The sequence below is a fragment of the Piliocolobus tephrosceles genome, chromosome 10 (genome assembly GCF_002776525.5).
Source record: "Piliocolobus tephrosceles isolate RC106 chromosome 10, ASM277652v3, whole genome shotgun sequence".
Taxonomy (NCBI): domain Eukaryota; kingdom Metazoa; phylum Chordata; class Mammalia; order Primates; family Cercopithecidae; genus Piliocolobus; species Piliocolobus tephrosceles.
Genome location: NC_045443.1, coordinates 109898741 through 109920102, shown reverse-complemented (window position 1 = coordinate 109920102; position 21362 = coordinate 109898741). Strand labels below are relative to the sequence as shown.

Genomic DNA, 21362 nt, shown 5'->3' with positions numbered 1-21362 from the left:
CTTAACAGTAAATCAAAGACTGATATATTTGTTTTCCTCTCGTTTGACTTCAACCTGTCAGAGGCATGTAATTAGTAAGTGCTGCCTGTGGAATCCAGTATAAGGAATTTTAATCAAAACTTTTCATAGACTTATTAAACATTATAGCTATTATGAAAAGTGAAAGCTCTCAAACTTATCATAGTCTCTTTTGTTTGTAATAGTTTCTATAGCACATTTAAGTTGTAAGGTGTATATCTACTCAGGTGCAGTTTTTGAAATATTTTTGATTTACTCACAATAATATCCTCAAGTAGAAATTTGCTGACTAAATGGAAACAGATATCATTTTAGGACCTCCTTTTTTTCTATATTAGGTTGAAAATGGTGTATTTGTAGCCAACCCTCTTCAGGAACGCACAATTCTAATGAGAAAAGAGGGCGAATCTGCAAAAAGCATTAATGAGATGCTTCTAAGTAGACTTTCTCGGTATAGAGCCTCCCCGTCAGCAACCCTTGCTGCCCTGACTGGTTCCACCATCTCCAACACACTAAAAGAGGATCAAGCAGGTATGTTACTCTGTGCTTCCCAGATCTGTTTCCTTATATAGATCCGTTCAGCTATGTCTTATTGTGCACTTCCTCCATGCTGTGCAAAGCCCTTTCCTTTGCATAGTTGACCTTATTTGGTCTTCCAGTCATTGTCCAGCTTTTTATTCCAAGCCAATACATGTTGTAGGCTATGGACATAAATTCATATGAACCTGTAGGAATGCAAAACAACCCCATGTTAAACTGTAAACATCTTATCATCGTCACCATTCGTATAAATTAGTTGATTTCATATTTCACATATGCTTTGTGAATGTGAAAACCTGATACTTAGCATCATCTTCCTTAAATACAGTCTTGACCAAGCAAATAACAGAAAAGCCTTCTACAGTAGATATTTTGTTTTTTAGAATTTATCTTTTAGTTTTTGTAACTTAATGTTTTAAAATAGATAATACATGTACAGAATTTGAAAGTCAAAATAATGTAAAAAGGTATATGCGGAGAAGTCTTATTCTCACCACGTTGGTAAATTTTATATTCTGCCCCCACCCTACCCCACCACAGGTAACTATATTTATTAGTTTTCATTTATCCTGCCAGTGTTTTTTTATGCAAGCATAATTAAAGATGAATTTATATGTTCATAATTTCTGCCTTTTCTTAATAAAATGTAGTATACTATATATACTATTCTGCACTTTTAAAGTAGGAGTTCTTAACCAGGATACACCTGTAAGGGAATGTGTTTAATAATATGTTATTAAACATACGCCCTCAAAGTTTTAGATATCATTTTATATGTATCTGTCATAATTTTCATCAGATTTTCAGAGTCATCTATGACCCCCCAAAACATTAAGAACCATTATTCCGTGGAGTTTACAGATTACATACCAAATATTTGGATTAATAACAAACTATGAACTGTAGTAAAAGATAAAGCTAGAAAAAGATACCATATGTAGAAAACTGCATCTGAATTAATAGGCATTTGATTTGATGAATTCAGTGTAATTTTATGCTTTATTTTTATAGTTGGAAATGCTAGGAAGAGAAAGTATTTATGGTTAATTTGTTATGAGACTACCAAATTAAATACTTATTAGAATTTAAGGACAGTATTTTATTTTCACAGGCTTCTATTGTATCAAAGATAAGTGGCAAAATTGTTAATAGTTTTTATGATTTGGGTAAGTGGATAATTCCAGCTGTAGAAGATACTTTCTTTTTTTTTTTTTTTTTTTGAGATGGAGTCTTGCTCTGTCACCCAGGCTGGAGTGCAGTGGCCGGATCTCAGCTCACTGCAAACTCCGCCTCGCCGGTTTAGGCCATTCTCCTGCCTCAGCCTCCCGAGTAGCTGGGACTACAGGCGCCCGCCACCTCGCCCGGCTAGGTCTTTGTATTTTTTAGTAGAGGCGGGGTTTCACCATGTTGGCCAGGATGGTCTTGATCTCCTGACCTCGTGATCCGCCCGTCTCGGCCTCCCAAAGTGCTGGGATTACAGGCTTGAGCCACCGCGCCCGGTGAAGATACTTTCTAGAGGACAGTCTTTTATGTTTCTGTTTTTGTTGTTACCTAAATAAACATTTTCATGACAAGCTGAAGGCCTGATCTGGGTTTGTCCCTTGGGAAAAAATGAAATCTTACCCTAAATAATGGAAATACTAAAGGAATGCTTATTGAAAATATGTAAAATATCAAAATAAGACCTCAGAAGGCAAGGATATATTTAGAATTTGGTAGAAATGTGCACGCTTTGGTAGCACATATACTGGAATTTGGTAGAAACTGGTATCTGTATTCTAAACATGTGGTCTCATTGTACTTTTTTTTTTTTTTTTTTAAGAGATGAGGTCTTGCTATGTTGCCCAGGCTGGTCTCAAACTCCTGGGCTCAAGCAATCTGTGGATTCTTTAACATGATGTTGCTACATTAAAAATTCACCAGTTATAAACCAAGAAACTTTTCAAAAGTAAGCGAACATACAAGGTGTCTATATGTTTTTGGCCAGGCGCAGTTCCTTACACCTGTAATCCCAGCATTTTGGGAGGCCGAGGCGGGTGGATCACCTGAGGTCAGGAGTTCAAGAGCAGCCTGGCCAACATGGTGAAACCCCATCTCTACTAAAAATACAAAAATTAGCCGGTCTTGATGGCGGGCACCTGTAATCTCAGCTGCTTGGGAGGCTGAGGCAGAATTGCTGGAACCCAGGAAGCGGAGGTTGCAGTGAGACGAGGTGGCACCATTGTACTGCAGCCCAGGCCGACAATGGTGAGACTCGGTCTCAAAAAATAAAAAATAGAAAAGCTTTTATTCCATTATAAACTAATACCTATTACCATGTTAATAAGGGTATGTCTATTAAAAACATCTTGGTGAAAATGTTATACTCACAAAGTTGCTAATTTTCCAATTATTGCTGTCTTGAGGTTTCTTACCAGTGGAAATTTATCTTCTTGAATTTATGTCCTTAATGAAGAATATACTTGGTGGGGGCTTGCAGCTTAAAAAAAATAAAACTTTTTAGAAGCACAAACATTCAAAACAAATATCAGATAGATTAGGTTTCACTTTACTCACTCTTCTAATCTAAACCATCTAAAAATGATTTTCATCTATCTAGGCTATAGATAATAAGTTATATTTTACAGCCTGACAGCTTTCTAAGTAAAGCACTCTGATTGATTTTTTGTTGACATAATCAATCCTTCCTAGGCTTGTATATAGAAAATCCGTAAATTCACTCCATGTTTTAGATATGCCAGTAAGGGAGATTAAAGTACATTTTACACCTCTTGATTAGAAGCAATAATTATTTTCCTAATGACAGTTTATGTCATTGACCCTTTTAAACAAGAAAAATGTATGTAAAGGGTTATAATAAATTACACAGCTATAAAACTGTTCTGTGATAGATATTGTGAAAACTTTCATTAGGTTGAAATTTTTGGCCAATTTCATGTCGAAAGCTGCTTGTTATGAGTTTAATATCACAAACCTGTCAAGAATTTGTTCTATATAAAATGGAAAAAAAAAAAAAACAAGATCTTGATTGGAATATAGGTTGTTCATCCCAAATCTAAAGATCTAAAATGCTCCCAAATCTGAAACTTTTTGAGTGCCTACATGATGCTCAAAGGAAATACTCTCACTAATCTCAGATGTAATGAGTAAATAAATAAAAACAAAGGAAATGTTCATTGGAATATTTTGAATTTTGGATTTTTCAGTTAGGAATGCTCAGCTCTTAAGTATAATGCAAATATTTTAAATTCTGAAAAAATCTGAAATCCAAAACACTTCTGGTCCTAAGCATTTCAGATAAATGTACTCAACCTATATCAGTTTTCTAGGGGAAACGCAAACAAATAGTAGGATTCTTCTCTTATTTTGAGATTTAGTCCATGTGAGGATTTTTTGTTTTTAGAATAATTTGTGGAGTCATGATGGCATATTGAGGATTGGGAACACATTCAAGAAATGTTCAGACCATATAAATAGGAGGCTCAGGGTCAGGCTGTGGAGCCAGAAGATACTTATTTTTTTCCTTCTATTACTTCTTACTCTGTTTTCCTTATCTGGAAATCTGTTTTCCAAGTCTTAGTTTGAGTTTGGGTCTCCCTCTTTATATCCTAATCTGTGTTGGTAATCAAATTAATTTTTGTGTCAAATATTTTGACTTAGCATTTTTATTCCTTTGTCCAGCAAATACTAGCTGTGGGCTGCCTCTAAAAATGCTGCGGAAGACACCCATATATACCTGTGGCACCTACTTGGTGATGCTGGTGCCTCCTCCAGGGGGATCAGGCAGCTCTGCGACCCGATCTCTTTTTGGTGGAACAAGTGGTTTGTCATCTTTAAAAAGTAAGTGAATTTTACCTGTGACACTTTCCTCAATTTATCTCAAACTCTGAAAAATAAGGCTCTCCTATTAATTATTTAAAACTCACTTTGTTAAATAGTTGTTTGCAATAGCTCTCTGATAACAAAAAATACCAATTATCAATATAGGCTAGGAAGATTTAACAATATAATTTTTTGTGGATGACATATTAGTATAGTGTTTGAAAACTATTGTCCTGTAAAATTAATAGAAATAATCAGTTCAACAAAGTTTTAGGAAATAAAATAATATTTTGTCACATTATTTACTGATGATATAGCAAGAGATCTACTCACTGTGATAGAATTTCTTTTTTTTTTAGATGGAATCTTGCTCTGTCGCCCAGGCTGAAGTGCAGTGGCATGATCTCAGCCCACTGCAACTTCTGCCTCCCGGGTTGAAGTGATTCTCCTGCCTCAGCCTCCCTAGTAACTGAGATTACAGGCATACGCCACCATGCCCAGCTAATTTTTTTATTTTTAGTAGAGATGGCATTTCACCATGTTGGCCGGGCTGGTCTCGAATTCCTGGCCTCAGGTGATCCACCCACCTTGACCTCCCAAAGTGCTGGGATTACAGGCATGAGCCACCACGCCCTGCTGATAGAATTGCAAAGCTATTAAAATACGTGTGTAAAACACCTCCATTTTAGGACACATATACAAAATACTAAGCATAAGACTTAGAAAAGCAGATGTGGAAAAATGTATTAATATTTTAAAATATACATATATTTGTATAAGGAGGCACACTACAGTAATTAAAGCAGTGTAATTTTGGCTTCAGAGTGGACACATAATTAAATGGGATAAAGTATAGAATTAAAAAAATGTTCCTCAGGCTGGGGATGGTGGTATAACTCACACACCATAAATTTTACCCCTTTAAAATATACAATTCAGTGGTTTTTAGTATGTTCACAGAGTTGTGCAGTCGTTACCACTAATCTACCCATCACCCCAAAAAGAAACCTCATATGCATCAACAGTTGCTCTCCTACTCCCTGACCCCTGGCATCTACCAATCTACTTTCTGTCTCTGTGGAGTTACCTATACTCTACTTTTCATGTAAATGGAATTATACAACATACAGCCTTTTATGACTGCTTTTTTGTTTGTTTATTTGCTTGATTTTTAATTTTTGATTTCCTTGATAGTAGCAAAATACCACTTATTATTTTGTCTCATTCTGTGCATATTATGGTGGCTGAGCTATGAATAAAATCAGGAGGAGCTATAAAAGGAGATGCAGACAGACATGTAAAAATCTTGTTTCTTCCTTGTAGTAACTATTGGGAAAATTAATCATTCAAAGCCTCAACTTTCCCATTTAAAAAAATGTGCAGATGATTATACCTACCACATAGGATAGTGTGAGGACACTTGACACATTATGGAGAGTTCTATATAAATATAGAATCATTTTTCCCTCTATGTAAATATAGTTGAGGATTGTGTCAACTGGAGAGCTGTATGATGTGAGAAGAGATGGAGAGTATTCTCTACTCATGCACAATTCCACCCTCGCTTGTAGATACTCCTTGCTGTAGTGGGCTTGGTCTCCAGGAAGAAAGTACATGGAATGAGTTTTTCTCCTTAGTGCTTGCAAATGTGCATTTGTTACTGGACACCAATGATCCTAGATCTCTCTCAGTCTTTAGCCATGGAATCACTATGTGGTTACTGAGGCTCAGACAGGTGAAGTGATGTGGTCCAAGTCTCTTGACACCAGATCCACCTCTTTTTCTTTGGTTCCAAGTTGTTCTATCCATCAGTTACACATTGCTGGGGAGGCCTTAGGAAACTTACAATCATAGCAGAAGGCAAAGGAGAAGCAGGCATCTTCATAGGTTGGCAGGATGGAACGAGTCTGTGACTGTTTTTTAAACTTAATGTTTTCGAGGTTCATTCATATTACAGCATGAATCAGTACTTCATTACTTTTTATGGTTGAATTATATTTCATTGTGTAGATAATATCCTATTTTGTTTATCCATGCATAAGTTGATGGACATTTGAGTTGTTTCTACTTTTTGGCTATTTTGAACAATGCTGTTACGAACATTAGTGTATAAGTTTTGTGTGGACATTTTTCATACTATTGGGCACATACATAGGAGTGGAATTGCAGGGTCATATGGTAAGTATATGTTTACCCTTAGAGGGACTGCTAAACTGTTTCCCAAAGTGGCCATACCATTTTACGTTCTCATCTCCTAAGTATAATGGTTCTATTTTCTCTACATCCTCGCCAACATTTGTTATTTTCCGTTTTTCTGATTATAGCCATCTTTGTGGATATGAAGTGGTACCTCATTGTGATTTTGTGCATTTCCTTAATGACTAATGATGCTTAGCATCTTTTCATGTGCTTATTGGCCATTTGTGTATCTTCTTTGGAGGAATATCTATTCCTCCAAAGTCTTTTGTCCATTTAAAGATTGGGTTTTTTGGCTGGACGCAGTGGCTCACGCCTGTAATCCCAGCACTTTGGGAGGCCGTGGCGGGCGAATCATGAGGTCAAGAGATCGAGACCATTGTGGCCAACATGGTGAAACCCCATCTCTACTAAAGTACAAAAATTAGCTGGGCGTGGTGGCACGTGCCTGTAGTCCCAGCTACACAGGAGGCTGAGGCAGGAGAACTGCTTGAACCCGGGAGGCAGAGGTTGCAGTGAGCCTAGATCGCGCCACTGCACTCCAGCCTGGCAACAGAGCGAGATTCTGTCTCTAAATAAATAAATAAATAAAGCAAAAGTAAAAATTGGGTTTTTATGTTATTGACCATCAGTCTTTTTTTTCCCCTCTTTTTTCCTACTATTACCGCATATTATGACCTTTGGTCTTATTAAATTGTGTTTAGTCTCCTTGGCATGGCTTTTTTGCTCAATTGAAATTGACCCCATTGAATTAAAGTGGGTCTTGATGGTACCATTCTTTCATGAGGATATAGCTTACACAGTGATTCTACTTTAGCGCAACAAAGCAGTAAATGCTTAAATTCCTTCTATGTCATGAGGTCAAGAGATCGAAACCATCATGGCCAACATGGTGAAACCCCATCTCTTCTAAAATACAAAAATTAGCTGGGCATGGTGGCGCATGCTTGTAGTCCCAGCTACACAGGGGTGTTCCTCTTTGGCTACTGTGGGGGCTGCTCAGAAAGTGGAAGAATTGGTGCTTGCCTTTAACAACTCAGAGTCTAGTTAGGAGAGATGACGTAGATGTGTGAGACAATGAGAAAATGATAGACAGTGCTGCATCCCTGCTGGAAGGATCCACGTGGAGCAGATTTGTGAGCTGCAGAATCTGAGAAAGAAAGGCTTATTGTGGAGTGGGGAGAAAGGAGAGACTTCATGAGGTTTTGAGTTTAAGCCATAAAGAATGGGTATTATTCATATAAGTGGCCAAGTGAGGAGAAAGCATATGTATGTTAAGTACCATGAAAAGAGATTTGGAGATCTATTTTCTACTGTCCCATTTTGTTTAATGGGACAGTAGAAAATAGAAAAAAGAGTATCATTTATGTTATAACTCAAGTTAAGCATGATGCAGATCTGGGCTACTAGGGTGATGAGAATATAAAAAAGAAGCAAACTTGAGACACAGTGCTAAAGTTTTGTTTGAAAATGGAGAAGAAAATAAAATCAGTGATAGCAATTAATGTATATATATGCTGGTGTGGATCCTTGACATATTTTAACTCATTTACTCTTTACAATAACTGTATAAGGTAGGTACTTTTATTATTTCCACTCTAGAAATGAGAAAACTGAGATGTTTAATGTCTTTCCCAGGGCCACCCAAAAGTGTTAGAGCTGGAATTGAAACTCCGAAGCCCAGAGTCCATGCTCATTACCGCTGCACCATCCTCTGTTAAGGGAAAAAGTCAGGGTGTATTAGGAAAGATTGCAGCTCAGCTGTGTTTGAGTGTACACCAAGCTTTATTGAACACTGACTAACTGCAAAGTGTTTCTTGTAAACATTTTCATCTTGTGATTTAGTGATGGTAACCCCTCTTGCAGTTACCCTTTTGATAATGTGTATCGGAAAGAACCATCATGCAAAAGGTGCCATTTTAAAAACACTTTGAAAACTATGGTTCAGTGTTAAATTTAGGAAGATTTCTGGTAGTGACAGTTTTCTTTCTGTGGTCTTATGCATGTATTCTCCATCCCTTTACCACCAATTACGACCAATATGCAACAACAAGAAAGGGGTGTGATTTTTATAAAAGTTTTGTTAAAAGCCTAAAATTTAAACTTTGAAAATAATCTTCAGGCTCATTAAACAGCTTAATGTTTGTTTCCAAAGTCCTAGCCTCCAGCTTGGTGTATAATATTTCGGATGGTCAGTTTACAAGTCGTGCAGATCTCATAGATGCTGCTGGAAGCTCACTGGGGCGTGGTGCTCTCGTACCAGGATTGGGTAAGAAATAGATGTGCACATTTCTTTGGAAAATTTAAAGTTTTAGCAAATTTCTCTTGAACTATCTTGCCAGTTCCCTGTGGCATTCTTGTTTCCTTGAAAAGAAAGACGTTTTTTGTTTTGTTTTGTTTTGTTTTTTTTAGACAGGGTCTCTTCTGTCACCTAGGCTGGAGTGAAGTGGTGTGATCTTGGCTCACTGCAGCCTCCACCTCCTGGGCTCAAGCAGTCTTCCCATCTCAGCCTCCTGAGTAACAGGGACTATGGGAATATACCACCATGCCCAGCTAATTTTGTTTATTTTTTGTAGAACCAAGGTCTCACTGTGTCACCCAGGCTGATCTCAAACTCCTGGGCTCAAGCAATCCTCCTGCCTCGGCCTCCCAAAGTGCTGGGGTTATAGGCGTGAGCCATTGTGCCCAACCAGAAAGAATTTTTTTAATATTAAATTTTAATTTTGGGAATGAGTATAAGAAATTGCCATATGTAAAATTCCTCTGAGTAAACTGCAATTGAAGATACTGTTTATTAGGTTGTGCGATAATGCCTATAAGAAATTCTCAAGGTTTATGCCATGAAAAGTTTATTTCCTGTGAGGAATTGGTATACCTGTTATTGCTAGAAAATGAACATTAAGTAATATACTGGATTTTCTCTTTGCCCTGGGTGGTAGGAAGCTTATTTCTAAGTTTTAGGCTCATTTATTAGGGCTTTTTACTGTGTATTAATATTAATTGGTTTATTATACCTGGGTTTTTAATGTAAGACACTTAAATCCTTTTTGGAAGTAGGTCACAGATAAATCAGTTACTAAGAGCTCTCTATTTTGTGAGACTTACTCCTCACACAGGAGTTAAGCAAAATTAAAAATTAAATGCTGGTTTCTTGCCGAGTCCCCACCTAGTAGCTTGCCAAGTAAATCTATGGGACTAGGGATGTGGGTTGTCAACATTAGAGAGCATCCTTGCCCTTCCACTTTGTAGCAGTGCTTGTGAGAAATATGTATACAGGTAGCTGGTGGCATGATGACTGAATATAGTATGCTCTTTTTGCAGGAGCATGTTATGACACAGTGAATAACATGCTATGGACATGCTCTAATGACTATATCGATCAGTGGTGTAACCCTGGGAATCAAGCCTTCCATTATGTCTGCCAGAGACTTGGAGTCAGTCACATTATCACTGAGCCCAAAGGTGAGGTGCATTCAGGGTCTTGCAGGAAAAGATTTCCTTCTGAAATATGAGAGAATACCACAGCATTTGTAGGTGAAAACATAGCCCAACCCCAGAATGTGTTCCCAGTTTTCCCTCTTTGAACTTTTGAAACCTAAAGTCCTTTGTTCTCTGTAACCATGAAAGATGAGTTATGATTAAGTGAATAAGTATGTAAATAAATAGAGCTTTTGAGGTAGTCCATAGACTTTTTTAAAGGAAAATTGTTATGTCCTTCCTGAACTTGTTGGAACTTTGTTGCAAAAATTATTTATATTTGGCATGGGATTGTATACTGTTGTAATGTTTTGCATTGATAATGACTTATTTATATACAAACTTAGATGGAATTACCAGTGAAGGACCTTTGTATTTTTTAATATTAATATGAACATTCTTAATATTAAGTTAATATTAACGTAAAATCTTGTGGCTTTAAAGTCAACTATGCTAATATGGAGGAATTAATCACTCAGCAAGTCCCCTACCCATAAAGCAACACTAAAACAGGTAATTATCAAAAACAACTATTTCCAGGCTCTGGAAATTGCCAAGGCATACACCAAATTGAGAGTTGTTATTCATTTTAAAAAGCCCTGAACTTTGGGTTCTAGAACTGCTCCGATCCTCCACCTCAGTCTGCTGTGGGAGAATTACTGTGCTGACCACCTCAAGCTTGGTCAGCATAATAATTCTCTCGGGGTGGGGAAGATTGTGAAAAGCAGCAGCTTTGCTGCCAGAGGGGGCTGACTTGATAGGGAGCAAAGCGTGGAAAAACCTCATGTCCAGTAGCATTGTCAGTAACAGTAGTCATCTTGGTGGCAAACAAACAGAGACCCGTGGCTCAGCAGGCCTTAGATCTTGACCCCAGTTAGGGCAAGCAGTGGCCCAGCCGACTAGCTAGAAGTTTACTAGTGAGATCTGGATAGTGAGAAAGCTGTGAGGGACCACACGCCTACACAGAAGAGGCCTCTTGCACAAGCCTAAGCTACTCGCACAATTCTGGCTAAACATGAGTCTGCATACACATGCAAAGATGTGAGAGGGCCCAACAGGAAGCAAAAACCAGAGCAGAGTTTAAAACCATGTGAACTTTGCTGCACTTCCCCCAAAACACACAGATCCATCCAGGGTGAAAGTGTTACTGGCTCAAGGTGTTTGAGTACAATCATTGGTTGACAACCACTAAGGAATACAGATAGGGGTGACCCCTAGGAAGCCAGGCTGAAAAAGAAAAACAAGAATAATTAAAAATAAATGGAGCTGGGCGTGGTGGCTCACGCTTGTAATCCCAGCACTTTGGGAGGCCGAGGTGGGCAGATCACCTGAGGTCAGGAGTTCGAGACCAGCCTGGCCAACATGGTGAAACCCCATCTCTACTAAAAACACACAAAAAATTAGCTGAGCGTGATGGCAGGCACCTGTAGTCTCAGCTGTTTGGGAGGCTAGGGCAGGAGAATCACTTGAACTGGGAGGCTGAGGTTGCAGTGAGCCGAGATCACACCATTGCACACCAGCCGGGGCAACAAGAGTGAACTCTATCTCAAAAAAATAAAATAAGATAAGATAAAAAAATAAATAAATAAATAAATGAAAGAAAGAAAGAAACAAGGATTTGAGAAAATAAACTGAGCAGAGAAATCAGTAACCACGCAATACAGGAGAAATGCAGATGTTGGACTAATGACTTTAAAGTCAGATGAAGACTTAAAGCAGCCATTATAAACACATTTAAAAAACTAAAGGAATCCAAGTTTAAAAAAATTAAAGGTAAATATGATGACTATGATCAAGCAAATTGAGAATTTCATTAAAGAGATTATTTAAAAAACAACAACAACAACAACAAAATGGAAATTCCAGGTTTGAAAAGAAAAATTCAGTAGAGTGGCTCAACAGCAGATTTGAGCTGCTGGGAGAAGAAAGCAGCAAACCTGGGCCATAGATTGGTAGAGCTGTTCTGTCTGAAGAGCAGAACAGGACACTTGGGGAGTACTGGTCAGAGGTTTGTAGAATAGAATGTCCTTCCCTGTGGACATCTGATGCTTTCTCATGGTTAAACTGAAGTTATGGATTGGGGGAAGAATACCACAGAAGCGATATCCCCTTCACATTACATCTATTCCAAGGTACATGGTATTGATATGACTTATTACTAGTGATAATAAAAACTGATCACTTGGTTTAAATGATATCTGCCAGGTTTCCCCACTATAAAGTTACCATTTCTCCCTTTCCATACTCTGTTAGTCTCAGCCACACTGAAGGGAGGGGTAATTAAGCTCCACCTCCTAGAAGAAGTGTATCAGAGAACTTGTAGACTTGGTCCTTCAGAGGACCAAAGCCAGTTCATGTAGACGAATGTTTATCAGCACAGTAATTATTATCTCTAGGGTCAGTTTTTTTTCTCAGCTTTCATTCTCGAATTTGGTATTTGTGTAAATTTACTAAAACTTGGTGAGTTGTGCATTTAGAGTGGGCGAGTTTTATGGAATATAAATTATATCTTGATAAAGCTGTTTTTTTGAAAAAGCAAAAAGTAGAAAAGAAAGTCCACTTTGTATTACTGACTCCCAAGCCTCTTGCCTGAACTCCAGACTACGGATTCACTTCCACTTGGTTATCTAATGGGCATTTTCAGCTTAACATGTCAAAACATGAGGAACTATTTATATACAGAGGTTCTAATATGGAGCAGCCATAGGATGTGGAGAGGTTTTACTAGAGTGGCTACCAGCAGGGGCTGTGGACTGAGGTGGCCTGAATCCAAATCCCAGTTCTACCACTTCTTAGCTGTGTGACCTAGGGCAAGTTCCTTAACTTCTCTGTCTCTTGGTTTATTGCTCTACAAAACAGGGCTAAAATAGTCTTAAGTTGAGAACCATGTAAACCATTCAGCCCATTCTTCAGCATATAAAAAGGGCTCAGTAAGTGGTAGCTACTTCCGTTCCAAACAAATGAACTCCCGAAGTGTTTTCACCCCAGCACCTGTGGCAGGGAGAAGGGTTCTCTGGCAGCAGTGAAAGAGATTATAGCCAAAATACCCTTTTCTAGTGTGCACACACCTTTTGTATGTCAGAGGTCTATTCTTTGGGGACCACCCATAGAGATGTCTTTCCTCACTCAGTTTCCTTTTCATCTTCTAGAAGAGGCTATAACCACGAATGAGGTTATAAACCAATTATTGCACCACGTTGGTGCGATGTGCATACACCAACTTAATCTTCTTGCCACCAACCCCAATCTTCCAATCACAAGTGTCTTGGGCAAGCAGCATCCAATTGAAGCACACCATCTTAGCAGTATTTGTGACATTATGGAGAAAGCCATGGTTAATGGAGATACCTGTATTATACGCTGCATTCTCGTTGTCTTTCAGGTAAATACATTGTTTTGAGATAAATAAGATGATAGAGAAAAGGAAACGCAAACCTTGGCTTCAGCCAGTTCATTTTTACCAGAAAAATTTAATGACTTTCCTGTTCTGTATCCTACCACCTTCTAATCCTGTAGTTAGAATTATCATATTCATTGCACTGTGATTAATGGAGTATTGCTATACATAGCTTATTACAATTAATATATGTAAAATATTTACTATAATTATACCATTACACAATAGAAGAGATTGTGGTTAAAAAAAATCCACCTGGTTATTTGTTCATAGGGTATCTACCGTGTACTTTCTTTGTAGGGATAATTTTATCCCCAGTAGAATTAGCATTTTTAGATAGACTCCTTATGTTTCTGTAGGTGGTATTTAAATTTTTCTTCAGCCCACAAACTGAAAGGAATCGAGACATCATTCGACGGTCGGGATTGCTTCTTTGGCAGTTGTTGATGGCACCAAAAGATCAAATTTGCCCTGAAATTCAGAAGGAAGTCTGCCTTGCCATCAGGTAAACAGCTAATGATTTTCGTAATGCTCTCTGCAAAATGGTTCTTCTGCAAGGCATTGTAATCTTCCCTGAAAGCTGGTAGTATAAATGCCTCTTACCCCATCCCACAGTCAGGACCTCATGGATTGGGGATAATTTCACTGGAGAGGGGTTTATAGCCCCACCTTTAGAGGACCAAAGCCAACTGTGTACCTGCATTTCCTTATCTCACTGTTTGGATCTAAAAAAAAAAAAAAAAAACCCTTTAAGTGGATATTTTGATTATTTGCAGGCTGATGTTCTCATTTTGCAGAGTGTGGCAGGGTGGTTAAGAAGCAGGCTTTGGCAACAGGCAGATCTGGGTTCTAGACTTTGCCACTCACTAGTGTGACCTTGGTTTAAGGTTCGCATTTCCTTAGCTGTAAGATGAGCATAAAAATAGCACCTATTTTATGGGTTTGTGAGGTTTTCCTAAGGTAAGGCCTGATGCAAAGTAAGTGCTCAAAAATGCAAGTCTTTATGAATCTGTTTAAAGCTTTTGAGACAAGAGAGCAGAATTTATAGGCCATTTTCTATTTCTTTTCAGTCTTTTTTTTTGTTTTTGTTTTTGTTTTTTGAGACGGAGTCTCGCTCTGTGCCCCAGGCTGGAGTGCAGTGGCGCAATCTCGGCTCACTGCAAGCTCTGCCTCCCAGATTCACACCATTGTCCTGCCTCAGCCTCCTGAGTAGCTGGACTACAGGCGCCCGCCACCGTGCCCGGCTAATGTTTTGTATTTTTAGTAGAGATGGGGTTTCACCGTGTTAGCCAGGATGATGTCGATCTCCTGACCTTGTGATCCGCCCGTCCTGGCCTCCCAAAGTGCTGGGATTACAGGCATGAGCCACCACGCCCGGCCTTTTTTTGTTTTTTTTTTAGTTCAGTGAACTTTTTTTCTTTTTGCTTTTTTGAGACAGAGTTTTACTCTTGTTGCCCAGGCTCGAGTGCAGTGGTGCGATTTCAGCTCACCGCAACCTCCGCCTCCCGGGTTCGAGTGATTCTCCTGCCTCAGCCTCTCAAGTAGCTGGGATTACCATCATGTGCCACCACGCCTGGCTAATTTTTGTATTTTTAGTAGAGATGGGGTTTCACCATGTTGGCCAGGCTGGTCTCAAACTCCTGACCTCAGATGATCCACCCACCTTGGCCTCCCAAAGTGCTGGAATTACAGGTGTGAGCCACCGTGCCTGGCCTCAGCGAGCTTTTATACAGGAATACAGCCTTAAAGTGACTATAACTATAATTTAGTTTCCAAGAGAGAGCTGAATGGTTGGTCTGAAAGATCTGTATGACAGGGGTGAGCATAGATGACAGGAAGTTGTTTTCCTTCCACAGCGCATTATGCTTCAATCTCTTTCTGTGGAGCATTAAGGCAGTGATTGAAATCTGGTGCTCTGAGGAAACTTTTGGAGGGGATGGGTATATTCACTATCTTGATTATGGTGATGGTTTCTTTGGTGTATACATATGTCAGACTTATCAGATTGTACACTGTAAATATGTGCACTTGATTAAATGTTAAACCTCAATTAAAAAAGAAAAGAGGCTGAATGCAGTAGCTCATACCTATAATCCCAGCACTTTGAGGGGCCATGGCAGGAGGATAGCTGAGGCCAGGTTTGAGACCAGTCTGGGCAACATAGTAAGACCTTGTCTCTACAAAAAAATAAAAATAGGCCGGGCGCGGTGGCTCAAGCCTGTAATCCCAGCACTTTGGGAGGCCGAGACGGGTGGATCACGAGGTCAGGAGATCGAGACCATCCTGGCTAACACGGTGAAACCCCGTCTCTACTAAAAAATACAAAAAAAACCTAGCCGGGCGAGGTGGCGGGCGCCTGTAGTCCCAGCTACCCGGGAGGCTGAGGCAGGAGAATGGTGTGAACCTGGGAGGCGGAGCTTGCAGTGAGCTGAGGTCCGGCCACTGCACTCCAGCCCGGGTGACAGCGAGACTCCATCTCAAAAAAAAATAAAATAAAATAAAAATAAAAATATAAAAACAAAATTAGCCCAATGCCCTGGCAAGCACCTGTAGTCCCAGCTATTTGGGAGACTGAGGTGGGAGGATCACTTGAGCCTGGGAGGTCAAGGCTGCAATGTGCCGAGATCACACCACTGCACTCCATGCACTCCAGCCTGCGCGACAGTGAGATCCTATCTAAAACACACACACGCACGCACACACACAAATAAATTAATGAAAAGAAAAAAGATTCTGATGCCATTTGCAATGTTGTTCTTCCCTTCTCTTTGAAAAAGCTGAGAATTAGAAATTTACTTTCTTAATTGTTTTTTTGGGGAGGCACAATTTGATATATGTAGGCTTGACTACATTGACTTTTCATAGCTTACCAATTCTCTTTAACCAGTTCTGCATCTAACCCCAAGTAATTTATTTTGGTAATTCACAGGAAGAGGAGGAGAGGGATGACATTTATCAGGGAAGTAATTGGACTGTATCGTGACAGTGAATTTAGGTTCAAATGCCTTTTTAGGCCAGGTGCAGTAGCTCACACCTGCAATCCCAGCACTTTGGGAGGACAAGGCAGGTGGATCGCTTGAGCTCAGGAGTTTAACCTGGGCAACATATTGAGACCCTGTCTCAAAAATTTTTAATGCCTTTTTAGTGATAAAAGTTTTTTCGGCCGGGCGCGGTGGCTCAAGCCTGTAATCCCAGCACTTTGGGAGGCTGAGACGGGCGGATCACGAGGTCAGGAGATCGAGACCATCCTGGCTAACACGGTGAAACCCCGTCTCTACTAAAAAAAAAAAAAATACAAAAAACTAGCCGGGCGAGGTGGCGGGTGCCTGTAGTCCCAGCTACTCGGGAGGCTGAGGCAGGAGAATGGCGTAAACCCGGGAGGCGGAGCTTGCAGTGAGCTGAGATGCGGCCACTGCACTCCAGCCTGGGCAACAGAGCAAGACTCCGTCTCAAAAAAAAAAAAAAAAAGTTTTTTCACAGTTTTATATAATCAAATTGACATCTTTAATAAAAATAAGAATTTAAATATTTAGAGTTTTGATTTTCTAGAACATTTGCTTAAAGGTTTTTGACTTTTTTGTCGTTTCAGCTCTGGTTTAAATATCTTGTACCCAGGTGAAACTGAAATCAATAACTTACTTAAACTGGTCTTAACAGAAGGTAAGAATTATCCTTTAATTATCTTTGAATAGCCGTCCTTTTTTTGTCCCCAAGGAAACAACTGCATATTAAGATAATTGATACTTCTTCATATATGTTAGTCAGCATATTTTAAAAATATATATGCAGGCCAGGCACAGTGGTTCACACCTGTAATCCCAGCACTTTGGTAGGCTAAGGCGGGAGGATCACTTGACCCAGGAGCTCAAGACCAGCCTGGCCAGCAAAGCAAGACCCTGACACTACAAAAAATAAAAACAATTAGCTGGCCATGGTGGCCCATACCTTGTTGTCCCAGCTACTCAGGAGTCTGAGGCAGGAGGATTGCTTCCGCCCAGGAGGTTGAGGCTGCAGTGAGCTATGATGACACAACTACACTCTAGCCTGGGCAACAGAGCCAGACCCTCTCTCAGAAAGAAAGAAAAAAGAATGTATCTGCATATATGCTTACACTTCAACCAGATTGAAAGCAAAAACCGTGTTTTATATATCTTCAAGCTTTATAAACTGTCTCCACTGCTTAGCATAATGTGTGTGACTGTAGATGTTTAACAAATAAAAGGATCACTTATTGGTGATTTCTAAGCCACTTGTCTTCACACATTGGAGCCTAACATTTTAAGTTACACTAAACAACACAACAAAAGGTACTGTGTTAAAGACAGTTGGCATTTAAAAGCAGCATTAAGGAATGAAAAATCACACTTCATAATATATCAAAAAGGTAATTACACTTTAATCAGGATGCTGGTTAAAAAGTCGGATTCAGCCGGGCGCAGTGGCTCAAGCCTGTAATCCCAGCACTTTGGGAGGCCGAGACGGGCGGATCACGAGGTCAGGAGATCGAGACCATCCTGGCTAACACGGGGAAACCCTGTCCCTACTAAAAAATAAAAATAAAAAATATTAGCCGGGTGAGGTGGCGGGCGCCTGTAGTCCCAGCTACTCGGGAGGCTGAGGCAGGAGAATGGCATAAACCCGGGAGGCGGAGCTTGCAGTGAGCTGAGATCCGGCCACTGCACTCCAGCCTAGGCGACAGAGCGAGACTCCGTCTCAAAAAAAAAAAAAAAAAAAAGTCGGATTCGTTGTGATGTCATTTTTGCTGCTTTTATTTGTATAAGTCCGTATGTCTGGTGCCCCTAGCTTGCCGACAATCTGTTTGTTTAAAAACTTTTTAAAAATAGCATCAGTTTTCGAGGAGTCATTACCAGGGTAGTTGATGGAGCTTTGTTCTGTGTTAGGAGAGAGAAACAGTGGACTCTCCCAGCTACGGGATGTGATCCTAACCAACCTGGCCGAACAGCTCCAAAACAACCGATTTGGCAGTGATGAAGATGATCATTACAGGTGACAGAAGTTATATTATTCACTCCTAGCCTTTGTGTTCTCAGTTTACATTTCAATGTGTTTGATTAACTTTAGTCTCCTGTTATAATTAATATGATCGGTAGCATGTTAAACCTAAAGCATGGACCAGTTGAAAGATAATAGATTCTGTAGTTCCCCTCAGAACTGATAATTGCACATTTCCATTTTATCAGTAAAGTAAGTTGGGCTTGGGGAAAGGGTCTTTAGCAAAAATAACAGATGGAATTTATTTAGGAGATCTTGGTTCAGAGTACTGTCCAAATTGCTGGTTTATGAGAAAGGCTGAGTATGTGTGTTAGAGCTGGTGAAGGGGACGAAGGTGTTGTTTTTCTGTTATTTATAAAATACTTTGACTTTGTAGTTGGGTGCCATTTGATTTCTATAAGTTTGATTTAAATAGTATACCTAGTTATTAGCATTATTAAGGTGATTTGCTTACAGAATCAATTATGTATCTTCTATTTGTCATCTTATACTAATTATATAAAATTTATCCTTTTATGACTAAACCGTCAATAAACATTTTTCCTGCACTTTAAAGACTAAATGATGAACTTTTACACTACATTCTGAAGATTGTTGTACGAGAATCCTGTATCTTAATCACCAAGTGCCAAACTGTCTCTAAAGATGATTTTCAAAAGCTCCTTTCAACTGTGCCTGTAAGTAAAAATGTGTTTAATGAAAGCAAAATTATATCAAGCATCCCTGTTTTCATTTTATTGTATTGACCAGTGTGTATATACGTACAGACTTAAAATAATTTATGAAAGGCCGGGCGCAGTGGCTCACGCCTGTAATCCCAGCACTTTGGGAGGCCAAGGTGGGTGGATCACCTGAGGTCAGGAGTTCAAGACCAGTCTGACCAACATGGTGAAACCCCATCTCTACTAGTAATACAAAAATTAGCAGGGTGTGATGGCGCACGTCGGTAATCCCAGCTTCTTAAGAGGCTGAGGCAGGACAATCACGTGAACCCAGGAGGTGGAGGTTGCAGTGAGCTAAGATCGCGCCATCACACTCCAGCCTGGGTGACAGAGCAAGACTCCGTCTCAAATAATAATAATAATAATAATAATTTATGAAAGTCAGTGGATGACTCTTCACCTTAGAAATGTAGAACTAGACAAATGCACTTGAAAAACTTTCCAAAGACTATTCCCCCTGCTTAAATTGCTTGATGCAATAAATTGATCAGATTTGGGGGTTTTTGTTTTATCTAGTGAGAGTGTTTTTCTCTTATTAATGTTTAAATTTACATTGTTTTCTAAACCATGAGTGTTTTATAGAGACCAGTAGGAATCAAAAGATTCTTTTAAGGGTTTGGGTATTCTTCTGTAATGGAGATGTGTGTGAGAGGGAGGGGGAAGAATAATTATTAAGAGGCAAAAATTCAAGTAAGTATTCTAATTAGTGAGGGTTGTGTACCAAAAGGCAGAAAGTTATAGTAAATGTGTCAGAGTATGTATGGAAAGTCATGTGGAAATAAGTCATCTGAAAAACTAACTTGGTCTGTTTTGTGTACTTTCTCTTTTTGTTTTCTTTGTCAAAATCTTTTAAAAACGTGAGGATTACATGATCCCTCTTTCAGTAGGGTTTAGATCATTTAAATGCCCTTATTTGTATTAAAGGCTGCATCCTCCTGCCTGCGCTATCTGATGGCAGTTCAGAATCACCTTCTCAGTAACACTATTTTGATTAAACCTGATGAGAATGATGACAGTGACAGCTCCTTGCAGGGAGAGACATTGAAGGTACAGGTAAACACCAAGCTTTATTTTAACGATTCGTTCTACCCAGTGTGAAAAGCAGCTTAATTGGCTAAATTTCTGTGTATTATGATGTCAGAATTCACCTTGTGGCTTATATTCTTGTGAGAGGTAACATTAGGCCACTCATTCCATAGATTTTTTATGTCATTGCTCAGTAGTCACCTACTTGTGACACTCATAATGTGTCATCCATGTGCTCCTGTCAACCTTTTTGTGCCTTTGTTTACTTCCATCTTCTTTTAAGAACTATAAAATATGGCACTTACAAGTGATCTCATGTGTACCTGAAAGTTATAGTTACATAGACATATATATATATATATATGTATGTATAAATCAATCTTGGAGCATTAAATAATTTCAAAATTTTTGATGGTTTATTATATTCTCTTGATTAAAATAACTTTTAAAAGGTGATAATTTTCACAATCTTTGTATGAAATAATCTAATTTCTAAACCTATAGTCAATTTCATTTTCTATAATTATTTTTAAATTAGCTTCTGTGTAAACTCACTAACTTGTTCCCACATGACAATTTATAGCAGTCCAAAGATTTTTTTATAGCTGTGGTTGTTATAATTTTGACAGATGCTCAAGGCTGTTGTTTGCATTGTTCTTCAGAATTTCATCTTTGTGGGAGAATCAGAGAAATCAACAAGAACTTTATTCTTTCTTAAAATGTTAAACACACTGAAAAATCAACCAAGGAAGCCATAGTTAAAGATAAAAGCCAATGCAGTTTGCCCCTTTCTTACTCCTTCATGCATATATCTATTTAAATCATACATCTGATAGTTTGTACTTATTGTACTTATGAGTTTATCTCATTGTATAATCCATTTTCAAATAGGCAGACATACATGCACTTTTAATTTAAGTTGTTGATAATATTTATTTAACTTCTCTTGCCTTAGTTTTCTCATCAGTAAAAAGGGACAATAACATCTTCTTTGTAAAGTTGCTGTATTAACAACAAGCCCTGTAAATACCTGGCACTTTGCTGCCATGTGGTATGAAGTCAGTAGATGATCGTGCATGTCATTAGTGTGACTTAAAACGTGATTTGACTCATTATTAGTTCAGAGTTCCTACTCTCTTAATGATTAAAAA

General features: G+C 38.9%; 1 protein-coding gene across 5 annotated transcripts in view; it reads left to right on the top strand.

Annotated features, from left to right (window-relative positions):
- HECTD4 (HECT domain E3 ubiquitin protein ligase 4) overlaps nt 1–21362 on the top strand; it is a 228613-nt gene that overhangs the window by 100433 nt on the left and 106818 nt on the right. For 4 of the 5 annotated variants that reach the window (XM_023203793.1, XM_023203776.3, XM_023203754.3 and 1 more), the window contains exons 8-17: nt 357–549; nt 4240–4398; nt 8732–8845; nt 9898–10038; nt 13203–13435; nt 13810–13955; nt 17040–17110; nt 18352–18457; nt 19020–19140; nt 20110–20238. In XM_023203793.1, the coding sequence (XP_023059561.1) occupies nt 357–549; nt 4240–4398; nt 8732–8845; nt 9898–10038; nt 13203–13435; nt 13810–13955; nt 17040–17110; nt 18352–18457; nt 19020–19140; nt 20110–20238 (1413 nt within the window). The remainder of the gene's footprint in view (nt 1–356; nt 550–4239; nt 4399–8731; nt 8846–9897; nt 10039–13202; nt 13436–13809; nt 13956–17039; nt 17111–18351; nt 18458–19019; nt 19141–20109; nt 20239–21362) is intronic. The other variant, XM_023203783.3, reaches the window with a different exon arrangement.